The sequence below is a fragment of the Pelodiscus sinensis genome, chromosome 5 (assembly GCF_049634645.1).
Source record: "Pelodiscus sinensis isolate JC-2024 chromosome 5, ASM4963464v1, whole genome shotgun sequence".
NCBI classification, from domain to species: Eukaryota; Metazoa; Chordata; order Testudines; family Trionychidae; genus Pelodiscus; species Pelodiscus sinensis.
Genome location: NC_134715.1, coordinates 27123258 through 27150048, shown reverse-complemented (window position 1 = coordinate 27150048; position 26791 = coordinate 27123258). Strand labels below are relative to the sequence as shown.

At 40.8% G+C, this 26791-nt stretch overlaps 1 protein-coding gene across 4 annotated transcripts in view; it reads right to left on the bottom strand.

Annotated features, from left to right (window-relative positions):
* Positions 1-5036: 5036 nt before the first annotated feature.
* NPNT (nephronectin) overlaps positions 5037-26791 on the bottom strand; it is an 82959-nt gene continuing 61204 nt past the window's right edge. For all 4 annotated transcript variants that reach the window (XM_006119311.2, XM_075929691.1, XM_075929692.1 and 1 more), the window contains 4 exons: positions 15271-15366; positions 14810-14908; positions 11138-11394; positions 5037-9708 (listed from right to left, as the gene is read on the bottom strand). In XM_006119311.2, the coding sequence (XP_006119373.2) occupies positions 9613-9708; positions 11138-11394; positions 14810-14908; positions 15271-15366 (548 nt within the window). In that variant the 3' untranslated portion in view covers positions 5037-9612. The remainder of the gene's footprint in view (positions 9709-11137; positions 11395-14809; positions 14909-15270; positions 15367-26791) is intronic.

Below are 26791 nucleotides of genomic sequence, written 5' to 3'. Positions count from 1 at the left end.
AATTATGGGATAATTATGAAAATTGTGGTAACATGAGGAGGAGAGAGGTACTTCTTGGATGTGATAGATTTCTATCGATCTATTTTTAGTGCATCTGTCTGTCTGTCTGTCTGCAAGTCCATTGGTTCAAGAACGCCTCCTAAATGGTAAGAGCTAGAGCCACCAAATTTGGTATAAGCTGCTTGTTCTCCTAACTTAAAGCAAGAACAGGGTTTGGCTGAGCCAAGGCAACTGGAAGCCCTGGGAAAGGGGCTGTTTCCCAGAACAAGCAAAGGGAGGGGCTGCTGTTCAGAATGATGCAGTATGAGAGTGGGCACTGGGGAGCCCACCGAGGAGAGCTGTCTTGCAGTAGCCACTATGGGCAGCTGCACATTGAAGGGACTGGTCAGCAGAGCTGGGGCTCCACCCTCTTGTTTGATAGCACACCTGGTAAGTAGCCCCCACCCTAAAACCTTTCCCATCCTCCCAGCCCTTGGCTGAAGTGCCAAGGTGAGAGGAGGAAAAAAGGCCCCTAGTAGCAGAGGGGACCTGAGGGAGGGAATGCCCCTGGTGGCCAGGAGGGTTTTTTGGGGAAAAATATGTCCTTGGAGGCTGGGGGCAGCTGGGGGAAAGAAAACATCCTAGGCAGCTGGAGAGGGGGTTGGAGGGAGAGAAAAGACTTAGGCCTGATGGGACCCCCTTCCCTGAGGTCCTCTTCAACCCCAACCCTCACTCTTGCACCCCCTCCCCTGCTCCCAGCCTTGTGCACTGCCCCCCTCCATCCCCAAGCCCCAATCATGACTTCTGCTCCACCTACATCTACAGCCCCCTGCCCTGAAGAACCTGGGCAGCGCGGGTTAAATCTTCTAGTTTGTAAATATACACGTGCACTTTAGTCTTTGTATTTGGAAAAAAGCTTGTTCGTTTAAAAATAATAATTTAAATTCTATATTAAATACGTTCAAAAACATAATTATACAAACTCTCTTTTCCTGCCCCAGCTGATTCAAAAGCACCCAAACTCTTCTGTATATGGAGAAGGTAGCATTGTTTTTGGATTTTCTGTCTGTCTGAATTATTTTTTTCTGGTTTTTTTTTTCAGCTCAGAGCTTCATTAATTTGGCATGGGGCTGAACATTAAGGTATTCTTTGCTGTGAACCTGGATGTCAACATCTACAGCTGATGTATGGACTGTTAAATCAAGAAAAGTTGCCTCTTTTTATCCAGGCCAGATAGAAACTCAATGTGTATCTTGGAGCTGGCCAGGGCACAGATAAGAATTAGAAGTGGGGAGGGGAGAAAGTGGCAGAGGATCCCAGAAAACTTTTGTCAATAGACTAGTTTCTAGTCATGCTCAGCTGGACATGGACTTGCAAAAGCTACAGGAGGCCAAAGACACTCTGAGAGACTATCAAATTTGCCAGGGATCTTGAATTTTTCCTGCAGCAGTGCCCCAGAAAAGGAAGCAGCTAACGAGGAAGATGGAATCTGACTGCTGAGAGACCAGTAAGTACCGATTTGTGTCTAGAATGTAAAGGGGATTCTAATCTGCTTCATGTCATTTTTCAGAGATTACAGCAAATGATAAATAGAGTTTGGAAAATAAGGGAAATTGGCAATAATTCAAAAACTATAATTGGGTATAAAAAGGACTGTTATAAGGCTAGCTAGAAGAGTATCTCAGGAAAGCCTGACAATGGGACACCAACCTGAAAGGGTAAATCTTGGAACTACATAGATCAGACCCATAATTTTTGTTTAGATATGGCTGTTAAACAACAACGAGAGTCTAGATATTGAATGTGTATTCCAATATGTGAAATGGATGGGAATAAGGGGCACTGGCTCAACATAACAGCTATTATATCAGATATGCTAAAAAAACAGACTAGTATGTAGGAGATCCCAAATTGAACCATCTAACCAGTTTCATTTGGAGAAACTAAACTGACTGAGGAATATGCATCTTTGCAAAATATGGGCCCGAACATCAGAATTTGGGAATTCAAGCAAGAGGTGTAGGTACAAGAAACAGTGGATTGGATAGGCTAGTACTCTGATATGGTATTGGAAATTCTGTTCCTCGGGTGCTTGGCTGACTGGTTTTTGCTTATGTGCTCAGACTGCCATATGTGTAGGCTTGGAAGAATTAGATTTTTATTGGCAAATGTCAGTAAATAGTAATCTCGTATGTACACAACCCAACAAAAAGCATTTCAATTGATAACTGAAACGGCAAAGTAAGAAAATGTTGATTGAGAATGGATTTGAGTTAAGCATGTTTACTTTGTATATTTTGACATGCGATGACCAACTTTGATCATTTAAATAGAATATGAAATTTTAAGTAGATAAAAAAGTTGGGGAAAAAGGCTTAAAATAAACATCTGTGTTGTTGAAATTATTTTTAAAAATAAGAATTTTTCCAAGCTATGTTTATAAGATGAACAGGTCAGAACAACAGTGACCTTCTTTGGATTTTGCCTTCCTCTACAGCATGGGACTCAGGTCACCAGCAAGAACTATGCTGACATATCTGGCTTAATCTATTTCCTACCATTGCACTTGGGGCTGTTTGGGCCCTATTGATCTCTGCTTCTGGCACACAATGGTTTATTCTCATGAGAGTCATAATTCTTTGGCCCAGTTTCAGTCATTGGGGTTCATGTGCTGGGTGATGCTAGTTGGTCTGATTTTTTTTTTCAGGTCACATTGATCTGGTGCCTAGAGATGTAAGCGACTAGTCGACTAGTGACTCGACTAGTCGCTTCCCCCACCCATCTATCAGAGAGAGACAGCAAGGGCAGGAGCAGGATTTGGTACTGGGGGAGCCAACTTAAAAGCCGGATCCCCCCAGCACCATCTCCATGGGGGGAAAGGGGCAGGGGTGCAGTGAGGAACTGGCGGCTCTTCCTACATTTCAAAAGCAGAAGTGCTGTGGGGAACCTGGGGCAAGCTGGGGACTCAAACATTTAATATCATTACTGGGGTCTTTTCTGGCCTTACATCCATACTCGATGGATGAGCTGTGTGGATTTTGTTATAGCTAATAACTGTAATAAATGCTGAGAAGAGTATCATACAAATTCAGTGTGTGGACTTCCCATTTAAAGATGTGTCCCAGGTGGGGGAAAAAAAGAATTTTAGGCAAAATCTATTTTGATACCTAGGATGGAAGGGGAATCATAGCTGCTAGAGATGGGATTCACAAGGTGGGCGGGAACTCTGGCGTTGTACTGGAACCTGATCTCCTGCCTCCCACTAACCTGGTCAAAGTTACCATAGTGTTGGGTAATGGCATTCCCAAATCAATGTATTAAAGTAGCGTAATAGGAAGTTGTTGGTAAAATATGCAGGAAAACAGCACACTAGATAAGAAACTTCCCAGCAAACACTTGTGGCGACAAGAGCTTTGGTAATTACTAAACAAAGGTGTATACTCCCAGCTTGAAGAGATTGGGAGCCTAGAGATGCACATTAAAAGCTATTCATTCTCTTTGAATGTAAAGGAGATCCTGCCACTAATTCAAAGGGGAGTGCAATGTGTCGTGAGTTTGCCATCAAGCCCCTAATTGTCTTGGAGTGACTATAGGAAGTTGAGACCTACTGGCAGTTCCATGTGGAAGATGGATTAACACCTGTAAGACAGGCATGCATGTAGTCTGTTTTAAGACTTGTTTTTTGTGAAAGCCTTTTGTTCTAAATACTTTGCGTTAAGAAAACAAGGGGGGAGAGGGTTTAATATTTTATTAGACTAACTTCTGTTGGTGAAAAAACAAGCGTTGAAGCTACACAGAGCTCTTCTTTAGGGCTGTTTAGTTATTGGATATCGAAGTCTTTGCTTACAAAGGGAAGAAAATAGTAGGCATTGAATACACGTTAGATTTACTGAGGTAATCATGGCTGCTATATAGGGAGCTCCAACCCCATTGAAAAATAGCATGATTCTGCCCCAGATGCTGTCCTAAAGCCTAGTGGGGAGGTAGAGGTGCAGTTTGACTGGCAATTGTAACAGCATTATCTCCCCCTGGCTCCATGGAAGCTATATTGAGAGGACAACAGCAGCATGAAGCAGTGTTACACACAGCAAGACACAGTTCCTTAAGTGTGTGTACACTTTGTAAAGCTGCCCCATCTTACAGTAAGAGCAGCTTTTCTGGGCTACATTAGCTACATGTGGTACTCCCAGAATTTATTTCATTTCAACTCTCAACCCTGATTTATAGTCATTTTAGTTTATCGTGCAGACTTCTAACATGTTTGTTTTCGTCTTGCAACTTTTCAGTCTACCTTGTACACATTTAAACAAACCCCAGACTCTCTGGATTTTGACTATTTATGCAGTTCGGAAAGACTGCAGTGAAATGTCTTGTGTGATTACAGTACCCAGGGGTACAAACTAGCTAATGGGAGAATGTGATTTAACGAGTAAGGGAGTTGTCCAGTATTCTTGCCTACAGGAATAATAAATAGAGGCAAGTCTGCTACATATGGTTTTTAGTGGAAGCCAGGTGGCTCTCTAGCACCTAAAATTGCCCTCAGCCATCTGAAAGATACAAAGGGAAGATGTGGAAAGGTATATGTTTTGTTCAGGAATATAGCCATTAAGTGATTAAATTAATAAATGGCCAATATTTCTACAATGAAAGTCTGTTACATCCTAGTTGAGATCCTTATTCAATCCTAAATTGATAGTGTTGAATTTGAAAATAAATTCCATGGAGCCATCCTTCTACAAAAGAATTTCAAAAACCGGTTACCAAGTGAAAATGAATTTCAAAATTTAGCTAATTCAACACTATCAATTTAGGATTGAATAAGGATCTTAGCTGGTTATTGCATTACAAAGGCAATTTCCCCTCTCTGGATATTCTTATCTCCACAATAAATGCTGTGAATGATCCACTTCCAAGCTGTCTTAATTAGCTTCTTTAAAACAAGTAGCTGCTTCCTTTTATTTATATATATATACACACACACTCCTTCTTCTGTAATTTTCACTCCAATTCATCTGAAGTGGGTTTTACCCATGAAAGCATATGCCCTCATAAATCTGTCAGTCTTTAAGGTGTCACACCATTCTTTATTGTTTTTGCAGATACAAACTAACATGGCTACCCCTCTGAGACATGATACGTCTTAGTTACTTTGAGTTCCAAGGTCAATTTCATCATCTAGGTGCTATACAGCCAAAAGTATTTAGTCTGCTGCCTCAGGTAAGTTTTATGTTTGACTTCATCCATGATTCATACCTGCTGTAAAATAAATGTTAATAATTTATAGCATTCATTTGTCCTGCTTTGGAGAGGCATTGGGTGGAAGTTACAGGAACTTGGATTCACTGCATTTAAAGAATTGCTGGTTTCAAGTTGACTTGTCAGTCCATGGCATGAGCCAAAGCCGCTGAAGCCAATGGGAGTCTTTTTATCGACTTCAGATGAAGTCTAGGTGGGGCTCTAGATGGGGCCAAGACCATTATGAAAAAGCACTGTAAGGAGAAGGGGACAAGTGGTAGGTAGCAACTGAAGGAACTGATGTTGGTGATAAGATGCAAATACGGATGGAGAAAAACTACTCCTGTTGTATCTCTTTAAAAGAACGTATGGTTAGGGATAGATTCTGCCATTTGAAAACCCTCTTCTGTGTGTGGATGCAAGGTTTTGTCAGACTTAATTAAGCCATCAGCAACTGCCTAGCGTGCCATGGTATGTTATATTCTTCAGTCCTTCTGTCTAGACTGATCTGTTAAGGAATCCAACTATGAAAACCTATTTTGGATGAGATTTCTGAAAGCAATCAGTGTATGTCCACATCTGATATTATAGATAAAAAACTCTGCCCTGGGAATGGAATTAGGTCAACCCAAAGCTTTTTTTGAAAATCCCAACCCTTGGATTTTGATGTGAAGGGAAATTAAAAACAAAACTTGGTAGATATCAGTCACTGCAGTTGTACTCCCTTTTTATACCACAAAATCCAACAAATGCAAATTGCCAAAGTTAATCAGTGCCTATAATTTACAAACATAACTTCCCCCTAAACTGGCAAACATATCTTAAAAAACTTAAGCCAATTAAGATCATATACAGTACAATTGATAACTGCATTAGAATTTAGTGCAATAATTTCTTCTTAGCACTTAAAAATGGATATTTCAGGAGGATTTTCTTTAGAACCAGCTGTGCAGTTATTGAACAATAAAGGAAATGGGTAATTATAAACGGTCTTGTAAGCTCATGGCTATATTCAAATCTGTTATCTACACACCCAAAATTGTGCCTGGAATGCATAGAGGGGTGCCAACTCTGACTGATGCTATTATAGGAAAGGTTTTTTCCACAACATGATATAATGCCATTTTCTTAAAATAGCCCATTAAAATCTCCAGGATCTTTCTTAATAGTAATTGGGAGATTGATGCCAATGCTGAGAGACACAAAACCAATCCTGGAGGGTTGGCAACCCTAAATGTATAGAAAATGTTACTATCTGCTAACATAGTGCAGTTTGTAAAACCTGTTATGTCCCCAATTAATGAAGCCCATGTGGGCAGCCCCCTTATACTCTTACCGAACTCCCATTTACTTTGGTGCCACTCAGCATGGATTTGGGAGTGAACCTGCACAGAACTCATTACAAAATCCTGGGACTATGGCATGAGGACTGAGAGAAACACAAAATGGGGAAAAGATGACCCAACAGAGCAAGTTCAATGTCGTCTCCTCTTCTATTTTGATAGAGGACTGACCAACACAGTCAACTTAAATGACTATTTTTAACCCTTTGCTAGGGTCTAGTGACAATTAAATTACATGATTTGATTGACAGAGGGGAGTGGTGAACTACCCAGGGGCCCGCTTTGACTAGAACTTGTTTCGAAGTCATTTCATGTTGCACACCAACAAAGTGAAAATAGTATTAATTTAGCCTGTTGCTATGATGATCACGTGTAAGGATTTGTTTAACCAATGCAAACATAGACCCTACTATTGTGGTCCAATGCAGTATTGATGAAAAGCCCATTTGCTATTTAGGAAATGAATCAAAATTGAGAGATTCCAAATCCTCCTATTGATACATGCATGTTTGAAAAGGCAGAAGAAATGCAATGATTTGTAATACACCTTTTGCACTAATAAAACTTCCATTTTCCCAGTCCTAACTGAAAAATACTTAAAACCTGGGTAGATCCTATTTCTGAGGATGAAGTAGATTCCTATTCTAAATATTTTACCTGAATCTCAAAAGGCTGTAACATGATTTGGTAAGACAGTTAAAACATTTTCATACAAAGCATATTTTTACCCTTTTAAAGTGAGCTACTCAATCAAAAAAAATGGTAGTTTTTTTAAGCCAAGATATGTCCTAGTAAGAGTTTAAAATAAGGCCTTTAATGTCTTACAATTTCATCTTTATGGACTGGATGTGCAAGATTGGATGCAGGTTTTTGATGAAACCAGAAATACTTTTTATAAGATCATACATAATGATATATTGAGCTGGCATTTGTTACATTAGTAATATACATTTAAAAGGTCTATTGTCTTGTATCTTGAAATATTAAGGTTGTTTCACTAGATCAATAGTCTATCAACTTTCTTAAAGATAAATTTCTCAAATTTAAAGATGATCTCAATGTGGATATTAAAGTTTTTTCATTGAAAAAAGGCTAAACAAACCGAGTGGAGAAATTCAACATTTCTATATGGAGTTTTACATTTATCCCACCCAAAATGGATGACTGAAAGGGAGATCTCCATCTTCTAACATACTAATTCCATCTAGAAGGAAGTCTTTAGCTCTTAATGTTGTGTTGCAGTCTGCCAAGGACCTTGTACAGATGCAAGATTCAATAGTTGGTTATTTTAATGCCTCAGAGCAGCTGATTCATTTGTTTTGCTTAGACAGATTGCAATTCCAATCAGCATAGATTGGCACATCCTATTTGTTATCAAGAGCAAAACCAGCAGTGACTTCAACAGGCTCCATCCTGCAAAGTGCAAAAATGCCTCCTTGGACATGCTCAGCATCCTCTGCTCCCAGATGATGCATCTACACAGCAGGGCTTAGCTCAATTTGCGCAGCTTATTTCAAGTTATGGCAATTGCATAGCTTATTTTGAAATAGGGAGTATCTACACTGCACTTATTTCGAAACAGAGCACTTTTCCTTCCATTTCCCTTACTCCGACTCCTGTAGCCCTCATTCTACAAAGGGTAAGAAGTCCTCCAGCTTGACAGTATTGCAACATTATTTTGAAATAATGTTGCTGTGTAGACATACCCAGAAAGATCAGTAGAAGTAGGTAGTAGGTAGCAGGTAGCATCTTACTCATTAGCTGGCATAAATTAGGCTAGGCCTTTGTTGGCCCATTGACTTGTACACCAGCTGAAATCAGGCCCTTTGTTTTCAGTCAACCTCATTGGAGGGGAGGGGTAGGTGGGGAGAGAATCACACAAGTGTTTAGGGCCAAAGGATAGAAAATGTCTTTGTAGTAGAATGCAGGTGATTAAGTCATTGAGAGAGTGTCCTTTCTGGTTAAAATGGCAAGAAACTGTTTTTTCTTTGTGATCTTGTCTGATATCTGTTTTGTGGGCATTAATCCTTTGGCGAAGTGTCTGAGACGTTTGTCCAATGTACATAGCAGACGGACACTTTTGGCACATGATAGCATAGATTATATTTCTGGATGCGCAGGAATATGTGTTCTTGATCTTATAACTCACTTGGTTAGGTCCAATAATGGTATCAGCAGAATGAATATGTGGACAAAGCTGGCAACGGGGTTTGTTGCAAGGGAAGGTACCAGGGTTGGTATTAGTGTGGTATGTCCTGTGGTGGTTGGTAAGAATCATCTTGAGGTTAGGTGGTTGTCTATAGGAGACTATGGGTCTGTCTCCCAGAGCCTCTTTGAGTATGGTATCCTGTTCCAGTATAGGCTGTAGTTTATTGATAATGTGTTAGATACTGTTGATTTGTCAGTGGCCACCAGTAGGAGGGTCAAAGACGACAGTGATCTCACATGCTGTATTTTAGCTTGAGAGAGCACATCTCCTCCCAACTGGAGTCTGTAAATATAGGTCATTAGTAATCACACACATTTACACAACACTAGCAATATTAAGGGACACTGTGCCCAGTCTACATATCTGCCTTTTGTTAATATAGATACATCAGAATAAATGCTGTTTGATATGTAACACCCTTCTTTACAAGTCAATGGCAGTAAAATAGCCAAAATTCAGGTCCAGGCCTCAGCTAACTTCACACTATGAAGTCAAACAAATCACACAACATATTATCAGTGTAATGGCAGCAGTGTGGCAAAACACAGTACAACAGTTAATAATACCACTGTGAGTTAAAGATCTCATATAGCCGTACTTGGGCCCTCCTACCTATTTAAATATGAGCATCTCTTAGGCATGGTGCATGATAACTTTACCACATAATGCATGATCAGGGACAAAGAATATACCCAGTATTAGCATGGAGTTTTACTGGGGTTGCACAATGCAGGTTAATGAGGTGATCACTGTCCATATTTTCCATTTTGGCCCAGAGTTTTCTTTTAATTTGATGGGACTAAGGAAGAGAATTCATGTATGTTCTTTGCCAGTCCAGTGCTGTGGCTAATGTTCTTCAGGGCAGCGGCCTTTCCTCAAGCTCACATCATCTAACCCAATGTCCCCAGTCCTTCCTTTCTCCTTTTCACCTTTGAAAATAACCTGAGGAAAGGAAATAAGACACAATCAGATGTAAATAAATAAAAAAAAAAACGTGACAAGAATGGATATCTGTTCTGAAGGGTCCCAGCCTGAGGGAATATAGAGCTCTATCCCTGGCTGTTGGTTCATTGCAAGGTAACCATAATGGATAAAATACATTCTATAACCTGTAGAAGTGTGGTTACCATGCTGCTTGAAGTAGCATGCAGCTCTCACGGAGGAATCTGTCTTCAGTGGTGGTGACCCTTTTCTTTAGATATATTTAAATCATCCTCCCTGGATCACTTTATCTATTGCTCTAAGGAGTGAGTGTGTGTGTGTGTGTGTGTGTTGAGAATGTACCAGATTGTGCCAAGTATTGTGAAAACATTTTCTCTTCCACATACACATTGAAAACTGATCAATTTCAATACTGAATATATTTTAAGCAAGATCTAGAACATGTTGTTATATAACATATTCCAAACTTCCAGAGAAATGAGTTAGTCTAAACTTTGACTTCCTACAAAGTGATGTAGCAAATGCTGTGTATCTATGTTTTAAGCATAAACTAAAATTAGACCCAAATGAGGGAGAGCTCAACAGATTTAAAATAAGCTATGCAATTTGTGCTACATTTTATGCTATTTTGAAATGGCGTATTTTGTAATTTGGTGCTGTCTACACAGCACCAAATTTTGAAGTAACTCACTATTCCAAAATGCCCCTTAACTCTTGTGGAACGAGGGTTGCTGGGACATCAGAGTAAGCTTCCTGTTGTTTCAAAACAACAGGCTGCTTCAATAGAGGCGGAATAGTTATTTTGGAATATTTCTGGTATCCTGAAATAGCTCCTCAGTGTAGATGTACCCAGAATAATATGACCAAACTGGTAATGAACTCTAGCTGAATCCATTTTATGTTTAATTTTATCCATCCACAATCACGTGCACTTGTGCTCAGACTGTATTGTTTTAACATGTGTGATGTTATTTTCTCCATGGTATGAAAATTAAACATTCCAGCAGAGTACCCTCATGAGATAGGAACGTCTGATGCATGCATGCTCCCTAAAAAAATACCCAACCGGATATATACTCAGTGACCCCGTTGAAACTCAAGGAGGATTTTGCAACACATTACTACAATCAGACTTTAACACTGTGGAAAAAGTCAATACAAATGCAAGATTTGTGATCAATTCCATTAAATGTTTCTGGTATTTATTTAATTTTCAGTCTGGCAGAGTATTTTATATTGGTAGCTAGTATTTTTCAATACAATGGAGGAGAAACATGTCCCTGATGTGATTCCACTGTCAGGCATGAATTTGTAACTTTCAATTGAAAATAAAACCTAGGCTGATACTAGACCTAGCAGATGAATAGCCTAACGCTTCAACTGAACTTTATACTAAATCACTGAAAACTATATAAGCAGCCATACTTACACTTTTGATGCCCGAATCGTGCAAAGTTATTTGTGTTTGTCTCCAGCCATGGCCTCCATTTCTTCCCCAAACTGCTGGACCATGCACACCATTTTTTCTTAAAAACACTTGGAGTACACCAGAATGTAGTCCAGCTACCTTATGTCTAAAGGACAGACACAAGTCTCCTGAATGAGCTAACTGGCCAAGTGGCAAGATTAGACGTGCTACTTTTCCCTCTTTGCCTTTGGGTTTAGAGATAGTCACATACTGTCCACCTGCAAAAGAAAAGGCAGATTTTTTTAAATCTCTCCCAGGATGGTCAGTACTTTCACTCACAAAGACACAAATACATGATGTACCATCAATCTTGCAGATTCCTATTGCTTAGGGTTTTGAAACTCTAGGCCTTATAAGAAAGCACAGTTGTAAATGTGTTGCTGTGGTGGTGGTGATTTAATCTCTATTACATCTCATTGGTTCTCTGATGACACAGCTGCATAGGAAACATCATTACAAAGCCTAAATATCATTCTTAATATGAAACAAGTTTTAGGCACTCTCATTAATACATGGAAATTTTGAAAATTTCCAAGTCCCATTTTCAGAAGTGACAGAGGCCCTGAGAAACTAACCTAAGTCTCACTACACACTCTTGTGTGTGTTCTCTTACAATGTTAGATTGTTACTGTACATGTGATCTTCAGTCAAAAATCAATTAATAGCCCCATTCCTTTAGTGAGTTACAAATGCAATACATGTAAAACCAGAGGCTGTCATGGCACGGCAACATTTATAAAAGCCAAAATCAAAAGAGTAAGTAATCTCAAATTCTTATAATGATCCTTTTTATGTAGACTAAAACTGTGATAAATGAGACTTTTAGATCTTCTAAAAATCCCATAACCATATTGACCACGATTTTTTTTTAAAACTTTGAATTCGTTAAAGCTAGAGCAAGGTGTCAAAGATGAAGAGAGACTGCAGGACAGGGAAAGTGTTTTTTTGTCACCAGTCTGAATATGTGAATTACAAAATAATAATATCCAACTGAACTCAATGTGCTAATCAGAAAACAGCTTTGATAGCACAACAGAATGTCAAAAATCAAAATTCACTTTAAAGGTCTTAGTGTTAATTAAGCTATAAAGGTTCAATGAAATCTGAGTGGTTGAAGTTACTGAGCCTGAAAATATTTTTCATTTTGTAGAGATGTACAGATTTTATTTAATTATGATAGCTTAACTTTTTACTCTGAAGTTCACTCCCAGTTTTTATCAAACTAGAATTAAATATTTCTTGTTCACTTTGATCTTTAACGTTGTATAAATGTTTGTTCTTTAAAATCATCTCTTTGCAATATGAATGTGATTTTATATAATAATGTGCCAAGACAAGGCAAACAGTTGACTTAAAACAAAGTCCATAAGTTCAGTCTTCAGCTCCACAAAGCATTAAAGCATATGCCTAAACTCCATTGATTTCAATGAGATAATCACATGTGCAAATGCATTGCTGAACTAGCGCCTTAGAGTCATGTAGTGCAATTTACTTTAAAAAAATGCTATGCTTTATCTACCCGTTATTTTTGGAACAGTACAAATAAACTGATAGGAAAAAAGTTTCAGTTAGATCAGTATGATCCTAGCGGGCTGCACAGATTTTCCTAAATAAGTAGGAAAACACAGAGTGTGCTCGAGTGGGTGGGAGGAAGTGCAGAACAGCCCTGCAAGATTATACCTTCACCTGTTTTCTACGTGCAAAGTAAAACTTAAAGAAATAGCCCAGCACATTTAAAATGCAGCTTCTGGTAAACTAGTTTAAAAAATTAATCATCAGGGCTTTATAAGCTGAAAGCCAATACACAGTTGTCCAGCTGTCAAGAATAAATCTGTGAAATAAAAACAAACAAAACCCCAAATAACTGTACAGTAAGTAGCAGCAGTACCCATATATGTATAAGAAGCTGGAAAAATAGACTGTAACTGGTAGAGATGGGGGCAAAGGGGAATTCAAAAATATCATTTGGCTAGCTGGCTGGCAATTTTTTAATTTGTGATTTTAAAAACAACCTTGGAGTACACTAAATTCATGCATTTAATTGAGCTCACTTAATCAAAGACTCATTAGGTCACACTGTGTTCTAGGGCACAAGCATCTTAAAACTTGTGTGCATGTACTGCTAAATTCATCTCTTCTGAATTCTGATCCTGAGTCATATGGGCTACGTCTACACTGGCCCCTTTTCCGGAAGGGGCATGTAAATTTCACGAGTCGTCGTAGGGAAATCCGCGGGGGATTTAAATATCCCCCGCGGCATTTAAATAAAAATGTCCGCCGCTTTTTTCCGGCTTTTAAAAAAGCCGGAAAAGAGCGTCTAGACTGGCCCCGATCCTCCGGAAAAAGTGCCCTTTTCCGGAGGGTCTTATTCCTACTTTGAAGTAGGAATAAGAGCCTCCGGAAAAGGGCGCTTTTTCCGGAGGATCGGGGCCAGTCTAGACGCTCTTTTCCGGCTTTTTTAAAAGCCGGAAAAAAGCGGCGGACATTTTTATTTAAATGCCGCGGGGGATATTTAAATCCCCCGCGGATTTCCCTACGACGACTCGTGAAATTTACATGCCCCTTCCGGAAAAGGGGCCAGTGTAGACGTAGCCACGAGGAGTCGTGCTTAGAGATGCCATATTAAGTATCAGAAAGGCCTGTGGGAATTTTATTCCTCACTATGCCTGTTGAACAGGTTTAATTAGTTGTACCATATAGGGTACGTAATCCCATAGGGTCTAATCTCCATCTCTTTGCTGGGAAGACTCAAGGGGAAGGCATGTTCAGGACTTCATATTTAAAACAAAAACTTCACAGTATAGCTATCAGCGTTATGTGAAGATAGATATGCCAGCAAAACCTGAGTAGCTTCCAGCCCTAGGGCTGTTGCTACACTTCAAAGGCGAAAGGGCTGCGTGGAGCCCGGGGTCAGCTTGGGACTCCCCTGCTGACCCCAGGCTCCGTGCAGTGCTGCCGCTTTGAAACAGCAAGTGCAGCCTGGGGTCACCCCAGCTGGCCCCAGGCTGCACACAGTGTTTCAAAGTGCAGTGCCACATAGAGCCCGGGGTCTGGCCCCAGACTTCATGCAGTGCTGCTGCCTTGAAGTACCCTCTCCATTTCCCGCTTTCTTCCTCTTTCTGATAGAGGCAGTGGGGGAGAGGAGGAGGAATGACTAGTCTTTCACATCCCTAACTCTAAGTTGTATCAATATCAGTGGTTCACTGCCCTGAGTGACTACCAACTGGGATTCAGAAAGAACCAGTGATAAGAGGCATGGCTCATTAGTGTTAGGAGGGTTTTTTTTTTTTTTTTTTTTGTTCAATTCAACTTCTCTCATTTCCCAATTGAATTAATTGAAAAATAAAGGGGCTAACAAAGAGCCAGCCCCTCAGATGATGACAAAAATTAATGGAACTACACCAGTGTGTATCAACACTGAAATTGTTAGCAAAAACCCCACTATATTTAATGTATTCAAGAACAAGTGCTAACACCATTGAGTTGTAGGCCATTTCTTAAGATACTATAAATTATCAGAGTTTTAAGAATCTCCTGCTCAGATTAAACGTAATGGGAGTTCTGTCAAACTTCAAGGGACCTAGGCTTGGGTTCTTAAACTTAAACTGGTGTGATGGGACAAAGTTATTCTACCTGATGGATCTCTAACTGGTTCCCAGTGCAAATCATCATCTTTATCCTTGATCCATCCACACAAACCATCATCAAAGTTACAGCTGTGCACCAGAATACCTGCAAAAAAAAAAAAAAAACACCAGAAAGACAAGAAAGAACAGTTCTCAATCTTTAGGGCTAATGGTCCACTCACCAACTTTCTGACTGGACTGAATTTACAAGCACGTATGCTTACAAAAAATGAAGTGCAATCTATTGAGCCATACAAAAGGAAGCTACAGTACCATTAACAACTGCTAGGCAAATAAACAGAATCACTTAATATACTATTTAGAGAACAAGCCTGTGTTAACAAAATCCACGTTTGCTGATAAAATTCATGTTTGTAAATGAAGACGGAGACCAAAGATGGTATAAAACCAGCTGCTCTACAGGTATCCTGCAAAAAGTATATCCTGAATAGTAAACTTAATAATTACCTGGATCATCGTTTGCTTCATCCTCATCTGCACTAATCCCTCTTTCAATTTCAAATATTTCAAACAGATTATTGCTCACTCCAGGCTGGCGTGGTACTGTAAGAGAAAATAATTTTTAAGAAATGAATGAGGTAGATAAAAGTAGTCGACTACCTACTTCCTTATCTTTCATAAAAGGTAGAGAAAAAGCCTCAGGCTTATGCTCTTCTTAGTGGATTCAATACATTTAATTACATTTCATATGAAGATTCAAACTTCCCAACTCAGTGATTTATGCTGGAACATTTATCTGAGCTTTGTAAAAGGTGATTTAAAAAGTTCTGAAGACTCTGCAAACGAAAAGCATAAAAAAAAAAAATTCTGTCCTTGAAATAGATTTTCTCTTTCAAATGACACCGAACAAATAAGTGATACAGCAGCTTGCTCCCAACTGCCTCCCTCCCACTGCTGTTGCCTTTTCCTCCTCCACCTATCTCTCAGTCCCAGAGCAACTCTTTAGCCACCTCTCCTCCCTTGATTTCCCCAGACTACACATCATTCAGTTACTATGCAGGAGACGTGGCATTTCCAAAACATTGTGGAGTTGACATCACAACCTCTTGATTTGGTGCCTCGGCTTACTGCTAGTGCTCCCCCACTCCCCTGCTGCCTCTGTATCAGAGGCAGCGGCAAAAGCATAGCAAGAGTATTATATGACCAGAGGCAAAGGCAAAATTTGCGCCCTTTCCCCCCTCTCCCCGCCCATCCTCCGTGGCAGGATCCTGAACCTGTTGCACTGCTGAGCCTAACCCTGGGAAGAGCGGGGGAGTTTGTACTGCATCTTCTGCCCTCTCCACTCTGGGACAGGGCCGCCGCACGCATTAACCTGCTGGCGGAGATGGAGGAGAGTCGGACTGGGGGCAGAGAGGAGGCTCCAGCTGCTGGTGGCAAGTAGAGGAGGAGCAGGTGAGCTGAGGAATGACAGGAGGAGCGGAGGAGGACAAAATGGGTGCCCCCCTAGCGTAGCCCTTGTGAGCAAATGCCCCCCCCTCGCCATGCCACTGGCCGCAGGGGATGGGGCGAAGTGAGGCAGTAGCCAGCTTCTAAGCCAGCTCCCCATGAGCACCAGATCCCACAGAGCTGGTACACCCTTGTGCTGCTGCCTCTGCTAGTAAGCCAGCTCTGTGGAGCCACCTGCCTCCTGTCCCCATTGCGGTCTCCCACAGAAGCAGCGGTGGGGGAGTAGGCAGGAACCAGTGCTCATGGAAAGCCAGCTTCACAGAGCTGAACGCCCCCTACTCCTCCTCCCCAACCCGTGCTGCCTCAGAGAAAAAAATAATTTCAGTGGTTACACGTTTACACAAATCCAAGATTATTAAAATCCTGAGCCACCTGCACAAAACTAGGCACAAAACTTCCAATTCAGTTTTAAAATAAATTCTAAATGTCCCAATAGGCTTTTTGGTGACTTAAAGATCAAACGTGCAGATGATTTAAAATTCTGAATGGGAATAAATATGGTTTATTTCTATTACATCAAAGCCAAGCTGAGGAAGAGAACACACTCTTTCTAGCCAGACTCTTTTTTGCATGGAACCAGTGTGTAAATAACACTATTGAATATACTTAAACAACAAATGGTCTGGTAGCACTTTATAGACTAACAAAACATGTAGATGGTATCATGAGCTTTAGCGGACACAGCCCACTTCTTAGTTAGTCTAGAAAGTGCTACCAGATCATTTGGGGTTTTTTTTAAGTTTATCCTGTACAGACTAACTCGGCTACCCCCTAAAACTATTGACTATGTAACTCTAACCTGTCACACCCAGAAAATTGGTAGATATTCAGTAATAGAAACAATCTTAATCAACGTCCAATAGATTTTATAATATATGGCTACAACTTTTGAAATTGAACAAAACAAATGGGTACATAAGAGTATTACCAAACATAAACATGTTGTTTAAAGGTAACAAATTACTTATTATGAATAAGATATTTTAATACTTGGACACAATATTCAAGCAAGTTCCCCATAGACCAGGACCCAGCAATTCAGGGACAGTAGACCCTGCCATAAAAAGTGATAAAGCCATTAGGATGATCAGTGGCCTCCAACCATACGCACTTTGAGATCCATGAGTTCTGCACATGCGGATCAAAAATCAAGTAGCTCATCTAATGCACTAAATGTCCAAACAACAATTGTGCGTGTGAAAAAGAGACCATCACTATGCTCTTGAGTGAACGCTCACAGAAAAATGATAACACCATATCTCTTGCAGGCAAATATTTTTCACAAGATGATTGTTCCATAAATGACCTCTCATGCCCCATTTTCAAATGAAATCCACACAATACCCTCAAACACCACCACTGGTGTGATAAATTCATAATTTTGTTAGACATAGAAATTATGAACTCAATAAATATGCTGAATTTATGGCTCACTGGAAAAACCTAGACCCCACTAACCTGCCTTTCTTCTCTGACAGCAGAGGTGTTAACTGCCCACTTTACCTTGAACAGTCAGTCACTTACTACATGTCAACACCTAATCAATCAGTTCCACTTTGCATTTAGTGGACACATGGAGTGCCACCTGTCTGTCCAATAGGAGATATTATCTTACCCACCTCTTTTCTCTGATAATCAAATAAAAGACATAAAAAGCAGAATCTGCAGTACATTAGATGTTTTGCTTATATTTTGGTCATCTTTTAAGAACACTTATTTTTCTTATTTTCTTCAATTGTAAACTCATTAGTATTAGTAAAAAGTCTCAGAGGGATAAACACGTTAGTATGTAACTTTAAAAAGTAGTCTTGTGGCACCTTAGAGACTAACAAATATATAGGATCATGAGCATACGTGGATATGAAGTCAGTTTATAAAGTATCTTTGGTCATCTTATACTCTACCTCATGTTGATCAGCACCTGTTCAAAAAATAGCCTCAATTAATTCAGAGCAACTGTTTGCAGAGTAAGGAATAGTATAAGTAAGGGTATTGGAATATAGCCTTTTTCATTTTTTGCTATTTTGTTTTTAAAACTTGTTTTGCTTATGAATTAATTTTATTTAGCTTTAGCATTATTTTAAAAGCCCATATAAAAGCTCTGCATACCCTGAAAATAATATTTGTGCTATTGCATATTTTGTGTAAGTCTAACATACAAATGGAGATAATCATTAACCTATGCAAGCCAACAAACCAAAACGGAAAAGCTCCAGAAAAGACCTTCAGTTGTACACAAGAACCTACTCCTTCCTGTAAACCACATCAAACAACTGGTATTTTTGTAACAGACTCATTTTATCAAGTGCAAGCTATTTCAGATCAAGGAGAAGAGCAAGTTTCAGAATCTTTTTGGGACCTCACTGAGTATACCAGCTCTCTAATTGTAATGAGGATGATCCAGCTCAAACTCCTCTTTCTAGTGGAGGTATAGCAGTAGGACCAGGAAAGAGAGTCTTATCAGATAAGCAAGTTTAGCAGCAAATGCCAAGGCAAAAGGCTTAAAACCATTTCAGCTAGGTTCTTAAGCACAGCTTACCTTGAAGCATGTGACTAGTGAGGTGGATTCTTGTTGAATTAGAAACTTAAAAATTCTTGAAAATCTTTTATGGGAAATAGACTGTGAAATGATATTTAAAAATTCTAGTAGTTACATAGGGCATTACAAAGAAAAGTGAAACATAAGATATCACAAAAGTGTTTACATTAAATACAACAGAATAAAAAACAATCAAAGAAATAATCCACTGTCAGTCTAATGTAGTAGTGTAGAACTATGTTGAATAAGTGAAAAACAAGTTTTCAAGAAAAGCAATGGAATAAAAACTTGAAATTTGCTTGGGCAGCTTAAGATCCATTTTATGTCCATTTAACAAATATTCAAGCAAAATATAATATTTGTTCATGGAGGGGAAGTTTCAAATACTAATATATAAACCCAAATACTCATAACCTTTATGTACAGGTGTAGTACATACTATCAGAGAAAAGAAACTGCCCCCCCCCCCCAGTAAAAAAGTTTGGCCAGGCCGCTCTTGTTCTGCAGTACTCCTTGAGAGAAACCGGCCGCACCCTTCCTGCATACCATTGCCTTTAGAAAAAGGAAAGGTGTGAAAAGGGGAAAATAGCCTCAGACTCTCCCACCCATCACCTTGGCGTGAGAACTGCGGGGCTTACCTGGTCGCATGAAACCTGCACAGTTTCGGCCCAACCCCTGGGACATAGACCCCCCCACTTGGTGACCATTGGGCCATATATGGTAATATGCAAGCGCGGGAAAGCGATGTGCAGATTTGGGGATAAATACCCATGGCACAGTTTGCTCTAGGAGGTCTTCGCAACACACGTATCACCATGCGTGTGCCTTCTCGTATACTTCAAAGCGCTGCCGGCCTGATCAACCGACAAGCCACCTCCCCCGACTCTCAGGCGTAACCAAGGCCTTTGCAACCGAACCGACATCTGTGAAATGTTCCGTGTGCTGTGTAAGTTGGTATGTATGTTTTGATTTTTTCCTGTTGTATAAGCTTAGTGTTGTAGTTGTTTTTGGGTAGTACATAAGAGTTTGTAGTTATCACTGTTATTTAATTACTGTAGCTGGATATTTTAAGATTAGAGACTATTCCCCTTGCCATTCCCATCCCTATATCTCTGACACGTTTTACTAGAAGCCATAGAATAAATATAATAAATACTGTAAATTCATTATTAACACGGTCTATTAAAAATCTTAGAATAAATACTATAAATTCACCTCTGTCATAAATAAATATTTTTTATTTGATAAAACTGTCCACCTGGCTCTGTCCTTCCCCCCTTGGGTATTCATTATTGGACCTGTGATTCTCGCGACACATACATGTAATAAGAATGAGGGATTTTCACAAATGTACTAACATTTAAATGATTACATCAATAAATCAGAAGATTTTTAGAAGTATATACTATTGAAACTATTTGCTTCTAACTATATTTTATTGAATGTTTGTGTTGTTATACTGCAAAGAACTTTTCACAATATGTGTTAGCACATAAATTAATACAGCGGAAGTAATTTGTGAATGTGATTTAAATTAAACTCTGTTTTAATTCAATTTTTGTAGCATCTCAACTACTTCCATTTGAAAGAGGTACAAACACTAATAAGGCTGAAGTTATATACCAGTATAAAGGTGCTGATATCATATAGCTTGTTCTCCGCAATAAGCTATCATAATACAAGTCACATTAGGGATGTGAAAAGTTAACTGATAAGTATCACCCTTAACTGGTGATGCTTACTGGTTCCAGTTAACCACAGAGAGAGAGTAGTGCCCTCTCCCCCAAAACCACCACCAGTTGGAGCATCTCCTGTCCACAGTGGGCCAGGTGCATTGCAAGCTAGAGCTGCTCTGGGCACCATGAGCAGCCCTTGTCCACAGCAGGCCTGCAGCCAGCAGCGGGCCGACCCACCACCCCCGTTAACTAATTAAACTTCATGTTTAACCAGTTAGCCAACTACATGGGGTTTTACAACCCTAGTTTTCATCAATTTAATTGTTTTGATTAAAACAACTCCCTTCCCCTAACCCAAACAGTTATATTAGTACAACGACTGTAGATCAGGCCTTACTGAAATGAATTACAGGCAGTCCCCGGGTTACGTACAAGATAGGGACTGTAGGTTTGTTCTTAAGTTGAATTTGTATGTAAGTCAGAACTGGTACATATTGTAGGGGAAACTCTAGCCAAACATTTCTCCAGAGCTCAGTTTTATTCTCCCACACCTCACTTCCCTCAGTCCTTTATTCTTAAGCTGAGGTGTCTGCTGAGAAAAGCTGCTCCACATCTCCCTAGTCTGCTGGGGGGGGGGGGGGGGGGGGTCAGTCTTAGGCATCAGCATAAAAAGCCAACATAGCACATTTGACAGTTTCTATCTACACTGAATGAAAGTTGTATTTGCTATGTACAGGTTGACATTCCATACTACAGGTGTCCCTAGTCCAGCAACACCCCTGGCCCAGCATTGTCGGGGTGACCCCATGGGACCAGGAGCAATGCCCAACTAGGGCACGTGGAGCATGGGAGTCCTGGGCTGCAGCGGGAGTCCCTGATGGCAGTGGGGCTGCCAGGCAGAGTGCAGAGCTCCAGGCATGGAGCTGCTGGGAAGAGTCCCTGGCAGCAGCAACAGGGTCGTTTTGTGGTGTGTGGGAGGAAAAGGGGTCACCAAATGAAATTAATAGGTAGCAGGTTTAAAACAAACAAAAGGAAGTTTTTCTTCACACAGCACACGGTTGGCCTGCGGAACTCCTTGCCAGAGGAGTTTGTGAAGACCAAGGTTTTAACAGGGTTCAAAAAAGAACTAGATAAATTCATGGAGGTTATTTCTATCAATGGCTATTAGCCAGGATGGGTATGAATGGCAACCCTAGTCTCTGTTTGTCAGAGGCTGGGAATGGATGACAGGAGAGGGATTGCTTGATGATTCCCTGTTCTGTTCACTCCCTTTTGGGCAACTGGCATTGTCCATTGTCAGAAGACAGTATACTTACTGGGCTAGATGGACCTTTGGTCTGACCCAGTATGGCCGTTCTCATGAGCTCCATGCGTGGGGCTGTGGAGAGAGCCCCTGTCAGCTGCAGGGCCAGCAAGCCGAGCGCAGAGCCCTCCCAGGCAGCAGCAGAGCTGTGGGGAAAAAACTGAGCCCTAGGTGACAGTAGAGGTGCAGGAGGATGGGAGGTAGTGGAGCCTCCTTCCCCCATGGGAAGAGCAGAGCCCCAGATGGCAGCAGGCAGCCAAGAGGAAATGTGCATTGACCTCCCCGGTCCTACAAATTCCCTGGTTCGGGATCACTCAGGTCCCCAGGGTGCCAGACCAGGGCGGTTCTGAGATATGGTGGTGTTCTAATGCCATTTCATTTTCCAATAGACGAGCCCTATAGTGAAGTTTCACTCCACTTGAATCAGGTTCTGCTGTACAAATCCTCAAGGGTGTGGCAATTAGGGGCTAGATCAATCATTTGACAGGGGTGGACAATAATTTTTGATGGGGGGCCACTAAGAATTTGGTAAGTGGTCAAGGGTCCCTCTCTTCTATGATGTTAATAGAAGAGGTGCAGGGTCTAGGATGGAGATTGAGTGCAGAAGTAAGCTCGGGGGTAGGGTAATGGGGTGCAGAAAGGAGTATGGGTGCAAGACAGGAGGTTCTGGCCTGGAGGTGCTTACTTTAGATGGCTCCTGGCCAGCATTTCAGCGGGACTCTCAGGAAGGCTTCCGGCCTGCTGTGTTCCCATATGCCTCTCAAAGCAGCCATGTGCTCAGGGGCCGTGTGGCTCTTTGCATGTCACATGCCCTTTTGGGGGGAGGGGGGGCTCTGCATGCTGCCTGCACTGTAAGCACAGCCCAGGCAGCTCTCATTGGCCGGTTTCACATGCAAAACCCTCCAAACCCCAAGGGGTTTGCAACAACCACATGGCCCCTGCCGGCCACTTAGAGCAGTGCCCAGGAGCGCCGAAAGGAGGAAGTCTGCTCAAGGCTCTTGCTGGGCAATGGGATGGTGGCAGTGGGCCCACAGGTCATATTTGGCTGGCCCCTGAACTAAGTAGATGTTAAATATTGCATTCTCCATAGATTACCCCATTCCTTTTCTCCTCTGCTCTGACTTAGAGACAAGTTCATTTTTCCTCATCTGACACTGGAAGGAGCAAGAAACTGCTCTCCGTGCATATTACACTCTTGCCAGAGCTGCTCTGGCCTGGCAGAGAAGATAAATCCTGTCAGAAGATCAATCCCTTCATAGCCAAAATACTGTCCTTTCTCTTAACCCTGTAGAATAGCCAAGTTCCCATGGGAGGGAATGGAAGTATTGTGGCCCCATTTTAATCTCCCTTAGTTATGCAGATACCCTGAGACCTGTAGGACATTTTGGTGTTAGAAGGGTCATGCCCACTGCCTACCACATGGATATTCTTATCATTTTGTCCACCCCACTTGCAGAATGAAGTGCAGGAAATCTCACATGAAGATAACAGCTTCCTGGCTCTTACCCATGTTTTCCAGCTTTATAGAACAAAGTGGTCCTCAAGTCACTAAGGGTACGTCTAGACTACATGCCTCTGTCGCCAGAGGCATGTAGATTAGGCTACCAGACATAGGAAAATGAAGCGGCATACCTGGGTGATCGACAAATACCTTTGATGTCGACACCCGCGCGTCCAGATTATCGCGCTGAGCCGACAAACAGCTGATCAGCTGTTTATCAGCTCAGCGCAGCAGCCATGTAAATTTAAATGAAGCGGCAATTATTTAAATCGCTGCTTCATTTTCCTATGTCTGGTAGCCTAATCTACATGCCTCTGGCGACAGAGGCATGTAGTCTAGACATACCCTAAATGAAATTCTACTTCCAGTCCCTGTTTGCCATATAAACATTCATAAAGAGCAAGTTTAAAATAACTATGTATAATTTAGGGCCACACAAGTTTCTCCCAAAAGACCTCTCTAAATGATGTCATGGTCAGAGACAGCTTTAACATGCCCTTTTCATTGCAAAAGAATTTGTACTTAGACCCAACAAACTTGAGAGCTACCACAAGACTCTTACCATGGTCCATATGTACTCCTCTTTACTAAAACTGTTAAGTATGCTGAGTGGAGAATGTGGGAGAGAATTTGGCACAGATATTTCTGGTGAACTTTCCAAGCCTTTCAAGTGTACTTTACTTAGTGTATCATCATAGTTTTCACTTTATCTTCAACTGCTTGATAAGATTGTTAAATATAAACTTTACTTCTTAGAAGATTCTATGAACTATACACACACTGCATGGTATTTCTCAAGGAGGCTCTGTAATAGAACTGCAGAGGTGGGTACACCAATCCCCTACTTTTACAGCATTCTTCAAGTTATTGAGTAAATTTCTTCATAAAGGGATGGGGGAGAGGGAGGGAGACATTTCTTACCAGCTACTTAAGACTAATTCTTATGCTGCCTTTTAATCTTGAAAGGGTATTGTTACTTCTTTCATCTGATTGCCAATGGCTAAGTTTGGAAAGCTGACTACTATATTTTGGGGTTATAGGGACCTCACTTTTTTTAGCGATTCCAATACCAAGAAAGAAATTTAGGACTGAAGTACAGCTTTGTATTGTTAATACAGTAAACTTCCGATAATCCAGCACCTTTAGGACCCAGGGGGTGCCGGATTATCAAATATGTGGACTATCAGAAAGGGGGGGGGGAATCTATGAGCAGTCGGGGGGGGGGGGGCGCTGCAGGAATAACCCAGCAGCACCCCAGCTGCTCTGCCCCAGGCGTCCCCAAGTCAGCCACTGCTGAAACTGACTAGCGGCTGACTCAGAGGAAGCCCGGGGCAAAGCAGCTCAAATTGTCCGGCTGCCTGGAGCACTTCCGGGTTCCAGGTGGTGCCGGACTAGCAGGAGCGCCGGACCACTGGATGCCGGACAACTGGAGTTTTATTGTAATACTAAAATAACAAAAATAATATAATGCAGTTTAAATATAGAGGATTCTATACTGGAGCAATTATGCATGCACGTCATACATGCCAATAAATAAAATTAAGAAATAGCTAAGAGATCCATACTTAATGCAATTTAAACTTGGTTAAATTATATATTTTATATCTATATATAGATATAAAAATAAATACAACAGGAACAGTTATGAGATCTTCAGTGCTCACATATATTAGACGTAGCTAAAAGAAAACGGTCAGGGACTTGATCTTAACCCTTAATCCCTGAATCACCTTCACAGCATCTTCCTGTTTTCCTTCAGGCAGGAGACCACTGGAGTTGAGGTGGAGGAGCAGTGGTCAGACTGGGAGAAATGCACATCATCTTACCCCACTACAAACAGCCTTACAACCCATGGGCATGTTAACTTAAATTCTGCAATCTGAGTCCACATTAACTTTTGCTTGGGAACCTTTCCACCACTTTTATAGAGAATTTTCAATGGCAGCTATTGTTGAGCTGCAACTGGCAGTGCAGCTGTATTGGAGTCATATTATCAGGCATCTAGGGGACAGAGTCTCATCCTTGTTCTGCTGGTGGATTTCTTGAGAGCTGGGAAAGTCTGCAGGCTTTTGGTTGAAGAGAGGAGCATAATGATTTTGTGAAAACAGTGTCTCTCCAGTTTCTTGTGTACCATTATACACAGGAGAGGGCAACATGAACCTAATCCAGGTAGACCCCAATTCTGTATTCTTCAGGCAAGTATAATGACCCAGCCTTTACTACTTATACTGAAGTGCATTTTTAAATGTAGAATTGTTCAAGTCACGTCCTGTTAAATCTCTTTAAAAAGTGAACTGCTTTCTCTTTAGCAAGAAGATCTAGAAGACGAACAGTGGCTATGCATTCAGTATGAGATACAGACAGATCACCCTAAACACCAAGCACAAGCTTGAAAGAATCAGATGTGAGCAGAAAATTGGATGGAAGAACATTGGAAATATGAGGTTTACCCTTTAAGTAAAGGATTCAGACTCTGACTTGGCTCCAGATGCCAAGTGACAACAAAACATTCATTTTCATATAAACATGAAACCTAAACCATTTTCAAAAGGTATCAGAATACCTGGGCAAAACTAGTCCAAAATAATGTAACTCCACTGCCATCAGTGACTCAGAGACCACATTCTTTACCATTAGCACTTTTCATAGATTCAAAGATAACTACACTGTCTAATAGTGATAGAAATGTAGCCGTGTTAGTCTGGGGTAGTTGAAGCAAAATGCAGGACAATGTAGCACTTTAAAGACTAACAAGATGGTTTATTAGATGATGAGCTTTCGTGGGCCAGACCCAGTGGGTCTGGCCCACGAAAGCTCATCATCTAATAAACCATCTTGTTAGTCTTTAAAGTGCTACACTGTCTAAGGCCTTTTCAGTCTGAAGAGGCGAAACCATTAACATTCATTAATACAAAACAAGCTCAAGAGAGAGAGATGGGAACTGAACATCTGAATCCTTTAGATGGCTTTAAAAATCTCAGTCTTAAAGACTAAATAAATTCTATTCATTAAGAGCCTTATTCAAAGCCAATTTTAGTCAACAGAAAGATACATCCATAACCTCCTCCTCTGGATCAGATCCTGAATAGTTTAATATTAACTGTGCCCTGCGTTCCAGCAAGTTTCCATTCGCACTGTGCTGATAGCTGCAGGATAATCTTGTCCTGATAAGTGGTTCAGAGGACAAAAATAGAAAGTCTATAAACCAAAACTATTGTCTGTTTTGTTTCCGAGGGTGAGACTAACAGTTTCAATACTGCAGTAAATACTGGTAAAATAGTAAAATATAAAAATCTAAAACCTTTCCAAAATATGACCATGCTATCTAAATGCCAGTCTAACTTACACCAGTCTGTGACCTCTGTCCTCATTTAGCAGACTAATGAAAAAGTACAGTGGTCCAAATAACCATGCTAAGCAGCAGATTCAGGGACATGATGTTCTATGCACTATGTGGCATTACCGAAAGCCAGAGAAGCAGACATGTTTCTGAGAATAGCTTT